The sequence below is a fragment of the Bufo bufo genome, chromosome 3, assembly GCF_905171765.1.
Source record: "Bufo bufo chromosome 3, aBufBuf1.1, whole genome shotgun sequence".
NCBI lineage: Eukaryota > Metazoa > Chordata > Amphibia > Anura > Bufonidae > Bufo > Bufo bufo.
The window spans coordinates 109,654,878-109,670,086 of NC_053391.1; the positions used below are offsets into that span (position 1 = coordinate 109,654,878).

General features: G+C 41.2%; 1 protein-coding gene across 2 annotated transcripts in view; it reads left to right on the forward strand.

The window, feature by feature from the left end:
* SLC13A5 (solute carrier family 13 member 5) overlaps positions 1-13,979 on the forward strand; it is a 104,781-nt gene extending 90,802 nt beyond the window's left edge. Inside the window, exons 8-13 of one of the 2 annotated variants that reach the window (XM_040423472.1) lie at positions 889-1,104; positions 4,571-4,692; positions 8,451-8,566; positions 11,199-11,360; positions 11,480-11,617; positions 13,329-13,977. In XM_040423472.1, coding sequence (XP_040279406.1) covers positions 889-1,104; positions 4,571-4,692; positions 8,451-8,566; positions 11,199-11,360; positions 11,480-11,617; positions 13,329-13,457 — 883 coding nt within the window. In that variant the 3' untranslated portion in view covers positions 13,458-13,977. Of the gene's footprint in view, positions 1-888; positions 1,105-4,570; positions 4,693-8,450; positions 8,567-11,198; positions 11,361-11,479; positions 11,618-13,328 lie in introns of both variants that reach the window. The other variant, XM_040423473.1, reaches the window with a different exon arrangement.
* The last annotated feature ends 1,230 nt before the right edge of the window (positions 13,980-15,209 follow it).

Here is a 15,209-nt window from a genome sequence, read left to right on the forward strand (position 1 = left end):
CTAGCGATGTGCTATCAGTGTATGAGATGAGCCAACCCCTTTTAACTGTGGGGGAATGTCAGTGTCTCTTCACATACTCATATACCATTATAGATAAAGATTGGACTGCTGTCCCCACTATTGACTAATCAGGCTGAAGTCTGTGTTGTCTTTTTCTGGGTCATCTCTAACATTCTTTCCTTCCTATTTTACTATTAATTGCTGCTTACTGCTCCATTAAAGGGGATCTGTCAGCAGATTTGTACCTATAAAAGTGGCTGACCTGTTGCATGTGTGGTTGGCAACTGAAGACATCTGTGTTGGTCCCAGGTTCATATGTGCCCGCATTGCTGAGAAAAATGATGTTTAAATGTATGTAAATGAGCTGCTAGGAGCAATGGGGGCGTTGCTGTTACACTTAGAGGCTCTGCTCTCTCTGCAACTGCTGCACCCCCTGTACTTTTATTGACAGGACCAGGCACGATAACGTTTTCACTGCCTGGTCCTGTCAATCACAGTGCAGAGGAGCGGCAGTTACAAAGACAGCCTCTAGGTGTAACAGCAACGCCCCCATTGCTCTTAGAAGCTCATTTACATACATTTAAACATCATATTTCTCAGCAATGCGGACACATATGAAGATGGGACCAACACAGATGTCTTCAGCTGCCAAGCGCACATGTAACAGGTCAGCCAGTGTCATAGGTACAAATCTGCTGACAGATGCCCTTTAACTCCTCTCCCTTCTATTATTCAGTTTCCTTTTTCTATATCTTTTCTTTCCATAGGGAAATCTCCTGGACTAATCATTCAGACCTGTGAAACTAGGAGGGAGTTATAGTGTTCTTCCTGAAACTGCTTTTATCTCTTCATATAAGAGTAACCACCTCACCTTTTCCTCATATTAAGCTTTAAGAAGACATGGGGCTGTGGCACCACCAGGTCAGAGAAGGAGCGCGCAGCTTATAACGTGATCCGGGAAGAATACCGCAAGCTGGGTCCTATATCCTTTGCAGAGTCTAATGTCCTTCTGCTCTTTACTCTTCTGGTCATCCTCTGGTTTACAAGAGATCCAGGCTTTGTGAAAGGTTGGGCTACTGTGCTCTTCAATAAAGGCAACATTGAGTAAGGAGCTCTGGATTTCTTAGAAAGGTTTTTATTTTTATAGCTTTCCATGCTTGTACAAAATGTATTCTTTGTCATTTATGAGACTTTCATACCACTCGAGGTCAAGAAGGAAAATCAGCGACATACTGTATACCACAACTCCTTCATCCTGTAGTCAATGGCATAGTTATAGGGGATGTTGAGGTAGCGGTAACACCCAGGCCCTGGTGCCCGAGGTGGTTCAAAGGCCGCTCTTCCTCTAAGAAGGTACCAGTAAAATAAATGGCACATGGTAGTCACAATGTTAAAGGGCATCTGTCAGCAGATTTGCACCTATGACACTGGCTGACCGGTTGCATGTGCTCTAGGAAGCTGAAGACATCTGTGTTGGTCCCATGTTCATATGTGCCCGCATTGCTGGGAGAAATGATGTTTTAATAGATGCAAATGAGCCTCTAGGAGCAATGGGGGCGTTGCCGTTACACTTAGAGGCTCTGCTTTCTCTGCAACTGGCGCGCCCTCTCCACTTTGGTTGACAGGACCAGGCAGTGTAAATGTGACCACTCCTGGTCCTGTCAACAAAAGTGCAGAGGGCGCGGCAGTTGCAGAGAGAGCAGAACCTCTGGGTGTAACGACAACGCCCCTGTTGCTTTTAGAGACTCATTTGTATACATTAAAGCATCATTTTTCCTTCAGCTGCCAAGCGCACATGTAACAGGTCAGCAGGTTTCATAGGTACAAACCTGCTGACAGATGCCCTTTAATACTGTAAAGTTAATATTGCTCTCATCCACTAAGAAGGACAACCCTAAAGAGAATGGATAATCTGACGGAGGACATATACTGTAGGCAATTACTCTTGCTTGGGCCAAGAAGGAATAGTAACTCGATATGGCAATTGGCCACAATAGTTGACAGAGTTAGGCTTTATTTTTATTTAGGGGGACCCGTCATCTCTTATATCTGTTTTAGTAACTGCTTAAATTCCTCACGTAAGAGAAATGATGGCGCATACATCCCTATGATGTGCCATTTCTCTATTATTCCGGCTGGAAGTTTATAAATTCATTACTAACAGTTTGCAATGAAGGTCCAGATGAGTATTATCAGTTGGGGTGTGTCCCAGTCTGACATTAGCCAATCAGTGCTGCCAGTGTGTGCAGGGACACACCCCCAACTGGCAACATTCAGTTAGAGCTTTATTGCAAACTGGTAGCAATCATGAACTTCTAGCAAGAATAATAGAGGAATGGCACAACATAGAGTCATAAGAATAGATATTGTTATAACATGGGGAATGCACATAGTTATGAAAACTGACATGTCAGTAGAGGTTATAGGTCCTTTTTAAGCAATATAGATGAAACTTTTCTATGTAGCTAAAAGAACCATGATGTGGCATATGGTACTGGTCTTAAAACAGCTGGTTGCACCTTGTACCTTCTTCTGATTAGCTATTGAGTTTGTAATAATTAACAAACTTCTTCCACTTATGATTCCTGTTAAAACTATTCCAAAAGGGACTGTATTATGCTCCATATACAGAAAATTTAGGGCCAATTTAGGGCTCATGCACACGGCCGTTGCCGGCCGTGGCCCGTATTGCGGTCCGCAAACAGCGGGTCTGCAGTATGTGGGACCAGCCGCGTGCTCACCACATCACGGATGCGGACCCATTCACTTGAATGTGTCCGCAATCCAGAGCTGCGGTGCGGAACGAAGGCACGGAACCCCACAGAAGCATGGTTTCTGTCCGTGCCTCCACACTGCAGAAAAAATAGAACTTGTTCTATTTTTTTGCGGTGCGGACGGATCACGGACCCATTCAAGTTGAATAGGTCTGGATCCGTTGCAGCAGCTGCACAGATGGTGTCTGTCCATTGGGGACTGCAAATTGCGGTCCCCAATGCACAGAACGGCTGGGCAACGGCCATGTGCATGAGCCCTACTCTGAGGATTGAGCCAATTATTAGGAATGCATGTTTTAATGAATCCTCGTTTCCAATGTAAGGAATGGCCTTAAAATCATGTGTCCATTGGTGGCCACCGGTGGTTGTCTTTTGGCCGCATGTGGCCAGCCACACTGTCTGGCAATACCCTAAGGGCCTGTTCACGCAGTATTTTCTCCCGCGGAATTTTGGCATGGACACCAAAACCGAAATTCTGCTAGCGGCTGCGTCCTTTCTGCCTCCCATTCATTTCAGCGGGAGGCAGCGCTGAAGATCCTGGAGTGGCCATGACCGCTCCAAGAAGGGACATCTACGTTATGGTACAGTCACGGCTTTCAACTGCCACTCCACGATCTTGAGCACTTCCTCCCATTGAAAAGAATGGGGGGTAGAAAGGACATGGTCGCCAGCGGAATTTCAGCGGAAAATCCAGTGGGGAAAAAAATGTTGCGTGAACGGATCCTAAAAGTAGCATTGTGCTGCATGAAAGGTTGTTTAAATGAGCTCCAATTGGTTTGTATATCACCCAACAGCATTTAATTACTGTCCATGTAAAAGGACCCTTAAAGGATTGTCCCATCTCGCCATTCCCATGGGACTAAGTGATTGCCCTCCACGGCCAGGCTTATAGAAATTGCAAATGCTGGCGCTCCACTGTTTCCGTAGCTCCCATTGCAGTAAGTTAAGGAAGCAGCGTAGCTTGTTCTGCTATGCTTTTTGCATAGCTCTCATTCAGTGCAATTGGAGCTACAGAAACAGCGGACTGCTGGCCTGCTTGGCTATTTCCGTAAACCTGGCCACCTAGGCCAAGCGCTTACTTTCATCTCAGTATGGAAATAGAGAGATGGTACAAACCCTTTAAGAAGCCATACATATTATCAGATAGAAGTAGGTTGATGGTTGAACAGCAGTTGAAGAAACATCTGGTGAACAATTGTTTGCAGACACAGCCATACACATTTTACTCCATATTGAACGTTACAGTTGTTGAAACCGGGCGATGGGCAAAAGAGCTTTATGGGAATGTTCTTTCAAAAAAAGATCTCTTGTCCAACTTTTGGACAAGAATTTTCCACTCACCCAATGAGTGATGGTTTTGGTTGAAATTGTCCCTTTTGACCCACTTTCGATCTAATGTAAGTGGCCACCTTTAAGACCATCAAAGTCAAGCAACTTTTTATAAATAAAATAAGATCACAAAAATGGCCACGGACACCAAGGCTGCTCTGAAGTATCACCCATGAATGTTTGGCATGAAGCATACTTGATAAAGTTGAAAAAGGACACAGGTCCGTCATGTCCAACCTAGATTTTGTTACACATTCTTCGTTTATATGAAAACAACTATAATACTGCTAATTCCTAGAGGTAGAAAATAGAGGGAGTATATGCAGACATTTTTTTTTTTGCTTAGAGGTATTCTATGAGTAGAGTTTTCTGTTTGTAGGGAAATTACTAGGTGTCTGGTCATTAACCATTAATATTGAAAAAAAACAATCTATAATCATTACTTTATCTTCTCTTTTTAATTGCAGGTATGTAACAGATGCTACGGTTGCAATCTTTATAGCTGTCCTTCTTTTTATTCTACCAGCAAAAAGACCCAAGTTTTCATGTCACAAACAAAACAGCTTTGATCTTGAAGATCCAGAAGAAGGTAAAACTCATCCAAAAACAAATTCTATTCAATGCTAATCCAAGTCAACATAATGTAGAGGCCACCATGGCCATCTTGATTGAAGATCCCGGCAAAATCTCATGCATAGTGATGTATGACATCTCCACGCCGGCCAGTGTGATGACGTCATCACACACCACGCACGTTTTTAAGCGGTATCTCCAATCAAGATGGCCGTGGTGGCCTCTACAAGCTCAAACGGATGAGATTTTTTTTAAACCCCTGAAAGCCCTCATTTTTCTTCTCAGATGCCACGATCAGCAATGAACTCGGCATCTGAGGGGTTCAATGACAGGGGGGCGCAATCGCTGTTCCCCGTCATTGCGCCCACTACTTACAAAGAAATGCGCTTCATGACAAAGTAATTCGTCAAGGAGCGAACTTCTATGTGAAATTCAGCGAAGCAGCCAAATAAAAGTTTTCATAATTTTGCTCAGTGCTGACTATTTTAATTGACAGGTAAACTTGATTTTTCTATGCATCGGCTGATGTACAGTATATTAATGTATCAACTGATTTGCTGGACTTCGTGCATTAAAACCAGTATAATGATAAAGAAGTTATAAAGTTGTTGATATGATGACAGGGTTTCAAAATGGTCTAGACCAGTGATGGCTAACCTCCGGCACTCCAGCTGTGGGGAAACTACGACTCCCAGCATGCTCTATTCATTTCTATGCAGTTCTGAGAACAGCCAAGCAAGTGTACATCTTGGGAGTTGTAGTTTTACCACATCTGGAGTGCCGAAGGTTAGCCATCACAGGTCTAGAAGAATACATTACACATGATCTTAAAAGGGTTTTCCAGTAATATTAATTTTCAAGCAGCCTGCCCCTTAAAATACTTATCTGCCCCACGCCGCTTCGGTCCTCCTCGCTGCCTCTGCTTTATCCATGTTCCGGTCCTTGCCCTTTTTATATCCAGAAGTTCATGGTCATGGTCACATGCACCGCTCCAGCCAATGACCGGCTGCAGCTGTGATGTGGCCCCAAGCAGCACATCACTGCTGAAGCCAGTAATTGGCCGGAGTGGTGCATGTGACCATGTCCATGCACTGCTGGATGTAAACAGTACGGGGTCTGGCAGATAGAGAATGTGGAGGCACCGAGGAGGACATAAGCAATATACATAGTAACATAATTTATAAGGCTGAAAATAGACATCTGTCCAATCCAGTTCGGCCTGTTATCCTGCAAGTTGATCCAGAGGAAAGCAAAAAAAAACTGTGAGGTAGAAGCCAACTTTCCCCACTTAAGGGGAAAACAATTCCTTCTCGACTCCAATCAGGCAATCAGACTACCGGTAACTCCCTGGATCAACGACCCCTCTCTAGTAGCTATAGCCTGTAATATTATTACACTCCAGAAATACATCCAGGCCCCTCTTGAATTCCTTTATTGTACTCACCATCACCACCTCCTCAGGCAGAGAGTTCCATAGTCTCACTGCTCTTACCGTAAAGAACCCTTTTCTATGTTTGTGTACAAACCTTCTTTCCTCCAGACGCAGAGGATGTCCCCTCGTCACAGTCACAGTCCTGGGGATAAATAGATGATGGGATAGATCTCTGTACTGACCCCTGATATATTTATACATATTAATTAGATCTCCCCTCAGTCGTCTTTTTTCTAAAGTGAATAACCCTAATTTTGATAATCTTTCAGGGTACTGTAGTTGCCCCATTCCAGTTATTACTTTACTTGCCCTCCTCTGGACCCTCTTCAGCTCTGCTATGTCTGCCTTGTTCACAGGAGCCCAGAACTGTACACAGTACTCCATGTGTGGTCTGACTAGTGATTTGTAAAGTGGCAGGACTATGTTCTCATCACAGGCATCTATGCCCCTTTTGATGCAACCCATTATCTTATTGGCCTTGGCAGCAGCTGCCTGACTGGTTTCTACAGCTTAGTTTGCTGTTCACTAAAATTCCTAGATCCTATTCCATGTCAGTGTTACCATTTAGTATGTACGGGTGACTTGCATTATTCCTTCCCATGTAACATACATAGTAACATACTATATAAGGCCGAAAAAGACATTTGTCCATACAGTTCGGCCTGTTATCCTGCAAGTTGATCCAGAGGAAGGCAAAAAAAAAACTGTGAGGTAGAAGCCAATTTTCCCCACTTTAGGGGAATAAAAAATTCCTTCCCGACTCCAATCAGAATAACTCCCTGGATCAACGACCCCTCTCTAGTAGCTATAGCCTGTAATATTATTACGCTCCAGAAATACATCCAGGCCCCTCTTGAATTCCTTTATTGTACTCACCATTACCACCTCCTCAGGCAGAGATGTGCATAACCTTACATTTGTCAGTATTAAACCTCATCTGCCACTTTTCTGCCCAAGCCTCCAATCTATCCAGATCCCTCTGTAGTAGTATACTGTCCTCTTCAGTGTTAATTACTTTACACAGTTGTGTCATCTGCAAAAATGTATATTTTACTATGCAAGCCTTCTACAAGATCATTAATAAATATATTGAAGAGAATAGGGCCCAATACTGACCCCTGAGGTACCCCACTAGTGACAGTGACCCAATCTGAGTGTGTACCGTTAATAACCACCCTCTGTTTTCTATCACTCAGCCAGTTACTTACCCACATAAGAGACATTTTCTCCCAGTCCAAGCATTCTCATTTTATATACTAACCTTTTATGTGGTACAGTGTCAAATGCTTTGGAGAAGTCCAGATATACGACATCCATTGATTCACCGCTGTCAAGTCTAGAACTTACCTCCTCATAGAAACTGATTAAATTAAATTTGACATGACCGATCCCTCATGAAGCCATGCTGATATGGCATTATTTGCTTATTTTCATTGAGGTACTCCAAGATAGCATCTCTTAAAAAACAGTTTACCCACGACAGATGTTAAACTTACCGGCCTATAGTTTCCGAGCTCTGTTTTTGGACCCTTTTTGAATATTGGCACCACATTTGCCATGCGTCAATCCTGTGGAACATTCCCTGTCAGAATAGAGTCCTTAAATATCAGAAATAAGGGTCTGGCTATAACATTACTTAATTCTCTTAGGATACGGGAGTGTATGCCATCTGGTCCTGGCGATTTGTCTATTTTAATCTTTTTAAGACGCCACTGTACTTCTTCCTGGGTCAAATAGGGCACTTTTAATGGGGAATTTACTTTTATATTCTGCATTTCATTTGACAGTTTATTTTTAGAGCATGAAAGTATGAATCTTCTATTTCAGGGGGCAGGCTGCAGGCACTTGTTTAAAAATCAATATTACCGGAAAACCTCTTTAAAAGGGTTGTCTCATCAGAGGCATCTGTTTGCTGTTCATTTACCTGTATAAATTGCAGTATTACATGTGCTCATTTAGAGAAATAGATGCTTCATCCTCATACAGGTTCATATAGAGTAAGGACTCCCCACTGTGACCTGGATATGCCCCGATAAACAGGGGTTGTTAAGCTGAGTAAATCCCTTAAAACTTAACCCATTGTTAAGGTTTTGGCTTCCACGACTCTGGAACAAGGTGGTTAAAGTGACAATATTAACAGGATACTCAACCATGCGATAGGATATGAAATAAATATTTTGAGGGGTATGTGGAAGCAAGGATTCCATGTCGAAGTTTGCAGAGAACACACCACATGTGTGGGCACACTGTGTGATACCCTATACAAGATACAGAACTGCCAGTGTTGATATGCCATAATTTCTTGTGGTGGTTAGAAACTGAATTCTTCTTCATTTTTATAGAGCATGAGTCATTTATGTCTGCACCATTACTGACATGGAAAGTGGTTCATAAGAAGATGCCCTGGAGTATTGTACTTCTTCTAGGTGGAGGCTTTGCCTTGGCGAAAGGGAGTGATGTAAGTACCAACATGTTTTTATAGTTAAACCATGTGCACCACCCCTTTCCATATACCCTAACAAAGCCTATGGAAGTAATAGCCAGGGCAGTATATTGACAGTGGTAACAAAGGACTGATTAATTAATTATACAATGACAGGTCTATAGTGCCATCTCACATGAAACACAAAATGAGCAATCTGGAATCAAAATTATCAAAAAGGCATAGATATCACAAAAATGGTACCAATAAAAATAACATCTCGTAAAAACAAGCCCTCGCGCAGCTCCGTCCATTGAAAAATAGAAATGTTATGGGTCTTTGAATGTATTTACTGTGCAAAAGTAGTAAAACCTTAAAAAAAACATTGAAGTCATCCTGATCCACAGCATAAAATGAATAGTCATTTACACCACATGGTGCATACTTAAAAAGAATTGCTTGTTTTTGTTCAATCTGCTCCAGAATTGCTTGTTTTTGTTCAATCTGCCTCACAAAAATGAAACAAAAAGTCTTAAGATTAAGACCCATTCTGCAGACTGAAACACACTGCACCCCGTAAAGGATTTTATATGGTTATATAAAACTTACATATTTTCTAGTTGAAAACACTGGATGCCTTTTCTTTTATTGTCTAATGCAACCCAAAGTGGTGAAAACTACAGCTTATCCTGCTAAAATCAAGCCCTCACACAGCTCTGAAAAATAAAAAATAAATGATTGCGCATTGTAGAAATTTAGTAAAACATAACCACAATCGTACTGACTAAACACGTTATTTATACCACATGGCTAAAAAAAAATAGAAAAACACTTGCAGAATTGCTGTTTTTTGCATTTCCTCCCAGAAAGTGTTAATATTTTTTTCAATACATTACATAAACCCCAAAATGGTGAAAAAAAATAACATAATGCACAAAATACAGTACAAGCCCTCATATGGCTATGTTGATGTAAAAACTTATGGCTTTTGGTAGGTCACATCATAAAAGCTGGAGTGGCTGCAGGTGTTAAATCAACAAGTAACGTGCTGTGACTTCTGCATTCTTGCTAATTGGTAGGGTCCCAGCTTAAAGACCACCAGTGCTAGCTTCTGACATGTCTTAAAGTCTATGTGCACCTTTGAGGGCCATTTTTTAAAATTATTGCATTGTCCTCATTTTGAGTTAAATTTTTTTTTTTTTATTGCTCTTTATCAAAAAATATGGCATCCATTTTTCTGTACAGAGCTATGCTCTAGTAGCACCCTTTACATTTTCTGTCTTTTCTGTCAGAGAGGGAGCTGATGGACTCCTTATCTCTGTTCTCTGACCTCGTAAACACTCATTATAGCTCAGAAACACTCATACTACTGATAAGAATGTGGCTTAAATACATGTTTATGACCTTTCAGTAGTTTACAGATAAGGTTTATTAGATAACTGGCACAAAGTGAAAGTAAACGTACCAGTTACACAGCTAAAAAAAAAATTGAAAGCCAAAAAATAGAGTAACCGCCCATATATATCAAAACCATGTAATATGCAATCCGCACATGCCTATGGCAAAAGCATATGCATATACCTATTAAAAGTTACCAGACCGCATGAAATATAAATATAATTTATTGCCATAATTCAAGATTGACAATTCATATATAAAAACAAGTGTTTTTATATATGAATTGTCAATCATGAATTATGCCAATAAATTATATTTCATACAGTTACACAGTTAGAAAAACAGTTAACCCTTTGTGTCAGAACGGCTCAACATTTTAATAAAGGCCAATTGAAAAAATGACTTTTGCCAAAAATGAATCACATGCAATCATTAAAAAAATTGCCCCCGAAGGTGTACATAGCCTTTAATGAAGCACAAGTTTTTGAGGGAATCTGTCACCAGTTTAGGTTCCTGTTTGAGGACAGCATAAACCGATGACAGGAACCCTGACAGAAACACTGGGTCACTGGCTTGTTTTGAGCCGCATTGGACTTCACTCAATACAGTGCATAAGCTCAGGAGTCCCCAATCCCTCCCCATCTTCTGGTTTGGTGCAGCTGTCGTTCAAGAACATTAGGACACTTGGATTGTGCTGGAGGCTCTCACCTGGGATTTTAAAAAGATAACTGGGTCAAAGTTCATCGCTGAGGAACTTACCAGTGCTCTATAAATAATTGGAATTCAAATCATGTTTTTGAGTGTTGAGAATGTTTGGATGAATTTACTGCTCGACAACAAAGGTTTTTTTTTCACACCAGAACAGAATACGTGTGGAGACATCCATACCCTCCTGCTCCCCGCCGCTCCATTCCAGCTCCCTTGCTCTCTTCATTGGTCTTCCGGTCCACATCTGTCAATTTACATGGACATGCACCGCTATGGCTAATCATCCCAAGCAGCACATGACCCAGCCGTTATGGGCCACTTGGGGACATGTCACCATTAAGGCTAGTGATTGGCTGCAGTGGCACATATGACCCTGTCCACTCGGAAGTTGAAGAGAGGAAGGGAGCCAGAACGGATTGACAGTAGTATGAATTTTGCCACAGGTATTTCAGTCTGAGGTGTAAATTTAAAATTAAAAAAAAAACTTAGAAACTCCTTTAAAGATGTGACAGTGTGGTATAGACAAGTTGTTCATCCCTCTTAATTTTCCTTATCTTTGCAGGCCTCAGGACTGTCATCTTGGCTGGGTGAACAGATGATGTTTTTGCATAGCATTCCAGCATGGGCCATTGCCATCATCTTGTCTTTGTTGATTGCCGTCTTTACCGAATGTGCCAGCAATGTTGCCACAGCAACCCTCTTTCTCCCAATTCTTGCCTCCATGGTAGGAATATCATTCTTTTCAATTAAAAACCTTATTGATGATGATCGGCTGATAACCCCCACCGTCTCATTATAATGACTGCTCTAATACTCTCTTTTTGTGTCTTTTTCTCATTCCAGGCAAAATCAATCATGGTAAACCCACTATACATTATGATCCCTTGCACTCTCAGCACTTCCTTTGCTTTTATGTTACCTGTGGCCACACCACCAAATGCCATTGTCTTCTCATATGGACATCTTCGTGTGTTGGATATGGTAACTACCCTTTTAGTTTTTTGTGAATAAGGGACCACCGGTGAGGGTGGTTGGGCAAGGGAGACAGCTACCTATAAGAAGACTGGCACAGATATACCAATGTCCCTGCATCTGGAAAGTGTCTTGACTTGCGCCAGAATTTGTGGAACCCGCATACTGCACCAAATAAATGAAGTGCACACGCCACAATTTCGTTTTACTTATGACATGCTAGACTCCCTTTTTTCAGCCAAACTTTTGTGCCAACTTTTTATCTAGTGCTATTTTGCACCTTGTTTTGTTGCAGTCTTAGTTTTTGTCACATGTTTTGGACAAAATCTACACCAGCTCAAAGGAGGTCTAAAAAGTAGTGTAACATTCTGATGGTATAAAGTCCTATGGCGCATAGTCTTGCAAACAGGAATTTTTGTGGCTTATCTTCCCTTCACCACTAAAACAACATCACAAATGTAGACACATCCAAATACATACTGGTCATAAATCTGACACTAAATAAATATGGAGCGGGCACAATATTCAAAATAGTCCTTATTACATCTTCCCTACTGTGTGTAGTTTGTGATCTGCCATTTCAATTTAAAGGACATCTGTAGATGATCTGCAGATCTGTACCTATGGAACTGGGTGACCTGTTTCATGTGCTCTTGGCAGCTGAAGGCATCTGTGTTGGTCCCATGTTCTTATGTCCTCACATTTCTGAGAAAAAGTTTTAATATATGCAACGGGGGCATTGCCATTACACCTAGAGGCTCAACTCTCTCTGCAACTGATGCGCCCTCTGCACTTTGATTGACAGGGCTAAGCAGTGTAAATGTGATCACGCCTGGCCCTGACTTCATCTTAAGTCAATCAAAGTGATAGAGAGCTGAGCCTGTCGGTGTAATGGCAACGCCCCTGTTGCTTCTAGAGGTACATTTGCATATATTAAAACTTATTAAAACATCATATTTCTCAATAATGTGCACATCGGAACATGGGACCAACACAGATGCCTTCAGCTGCCAAGTGCACACGTAGCAGGTCAACCAGTTTCATAGGTACAAATAGATAGATAGATAGATAGATAGATAGATAGATAGATAGATAGATAGATAGATAGATATAGGGCATCCACCATCAGTGTTCATTCACACACAGTTTTTGTCCTGGCTATTTTTTTTTGTGGCGGAGGGGGGAAGAAAGCCTCAAGTAATGCCTAACTTGATCAGCATTTTTTTTCCTCAGCATTTTGGGGGCACTTTTGACAGTGTAGTGTATTTTAGCACCTGACAACATGCATTGAACATGTGTTTTTTTCAAGCAGAGGATAAAAAAAAAACAATGGATGTCAATGGGACAATAACTGCACAAAATGAGGGGGAAAAAACACCACAAAAAAATTACACTGACCCAAGTTTTATATTTCATATACACTTCGATGCAACAACTGGAACTGGATTTTTTCCCCTAAAAATCGTGGTGAAAAACCCCAGCAAACCTCCCCCCACCACCACCACCACTCACAAAAATTCAAAACCCTCAAAAATGCCAGAAAAAAAACTGTGTGTAATACCACCTCCACCACACCACACTTGGTCCCACAGGTTGGACCACGATGATCATAAGCAATATACCATGATTTTCTATTATGGGAAGTCATTTTCTATACTAATTGCAGTAAATATACAGTAAATGCCATCTACTAAATCTTAATGTTTTTATTCTGTTTTAGGTGAAAACTGGCATCATGATGAATATCATTGGTGTCGTATGCACCACCATAGCTATCAACAGCTGGGGCCGACCCATGTTTCATTTGGATACTTTCCCAATCTGGGCCAACAGTACAGATGGAAATTGATGAATATTCATTTTAAATGAAGTCACAGGCAAGCCCACAAGACTCACGAAGAACAATGAAAACTTGCGAATGAAATGTGGGTCATGGATACATTAATCATAAACCCCTTACCAAATCAAGAGCAGAGGCGACTGATCAAAGGAGATTACATAAACTGACTTCAGTGTCGGACATTTAACAACATAAATGTCCCTTTTTTGTGAATACTTATTTTGCACAAGTTGTTAATTATTTAGGTTTCCCCTGTATGGTGATTAGTATTAGAATTTACTGTAATAGTGAAGTGAAGTCATATGGACCTGTCAGTGGCTTACAATAGGGATGAGCGAACTTGTACTTTCAAGTTCGGTGTACGGGTTCGGGTTATCGAAGAATCCCGTTATGGATTCCACTACCACAGATCATAACGGAATTTTATGATGGCATGCACCACGGAAGCCTATAAGAGGCATCCTGTATTGCTGGCCATAGACTTCTATTATGAAGGATGCAATACGGAATGCCTCTTATAGGCTTCCGTGGTGCATGCCATCATAGAATTTCCTTATGGCCTGTGGTAGAGGAATGCATAACCCGAACCTGTACACCGATCTCGAAAACACAAGTTCGCTCATCCCTAGCTTACAACAAAGGCAACCAACATATCGGCTAGTTGGTCATCTGTTGTTATCTGTCTTATTTTAATGAGTGTGGGATTTAGTTGTCTTATAGTTGTAGCCCATTTTGCGAGACTCTCACACGTGGCAATGCCCTTTCTGTAAAAGGTGGAGCATAGACAACTGGATAATTTAGTGGAAATCAGTTCTTCTCCATCTGATATTTACTGCCCAGTTTAATGGGTCTGAAGTATCCAGTTATGTATATATACTGTAGATGTAAATTAGCACTCTCTTAGTATTATTCTCCAGTATTTAATACAGACTTCAGATGACTATTAATATGACCATGAACAGTGTGTTGTTTTTTATTTTAATAAAATTCTACAGTTAATTTAGTAAAATTGTATAAACTATCTATACAGTGTTCAGAGACAAATGGGTTTCAGCTTTTTTAGATGTTTCCATACTTGGTCAGAGTGTCATAACTGTTCTTTAAAGTAAGTGAAGCACAGTACCAGTACTCACTATAGTGAGCAATCATTTTAGTTTCACATACAGTACAGACCAAAAGTTTGGACACACCTTCTCATTCAAAGAGTTTTCTTTATTTTCATGACTATGAAAATTGTAGATTCACACTGAAGGCATCAAAACTATGAATTAACACATGTGGAATTATATACATAACAAACAAGTGTGAAGCAACTGAAAATATGTCATATTCTAGGTTCTTCAAAGTAGCCACCTTTTGCTTTGATTACTGCTTTGCACACTCTTGGCATTCTCTTGATGAGCTTCAAGAGGTAGTCCCCTGAAATGGTTTTCACTTCACAGGTGTGCCCTGTCAGGTTTAATAAGTGGGATTTCTTGCCTTATAAATGGGGTTGGGACCATCAGTTGCGTTGAGGAGAAGTCAGGTGGATACACAGCTGATAGTCCTACTGAATAGACTGTTAGAATTTGTATTATAGCAAGAAAAAAGCAGCTAAGTAAAGAAAAATGAGTGGCCATCATTACTTTAAGAAATGAAGGTCAGTCAGTCAGCCGAAAAATTGGGAAAACTTTGAAAGTAAGGGCTATTTGACCATGAAGGAGAGTGATGGGGTGCTGCGCCAGATGACCTGGCCTCCACAGTCACCGGACCTGAACCCAA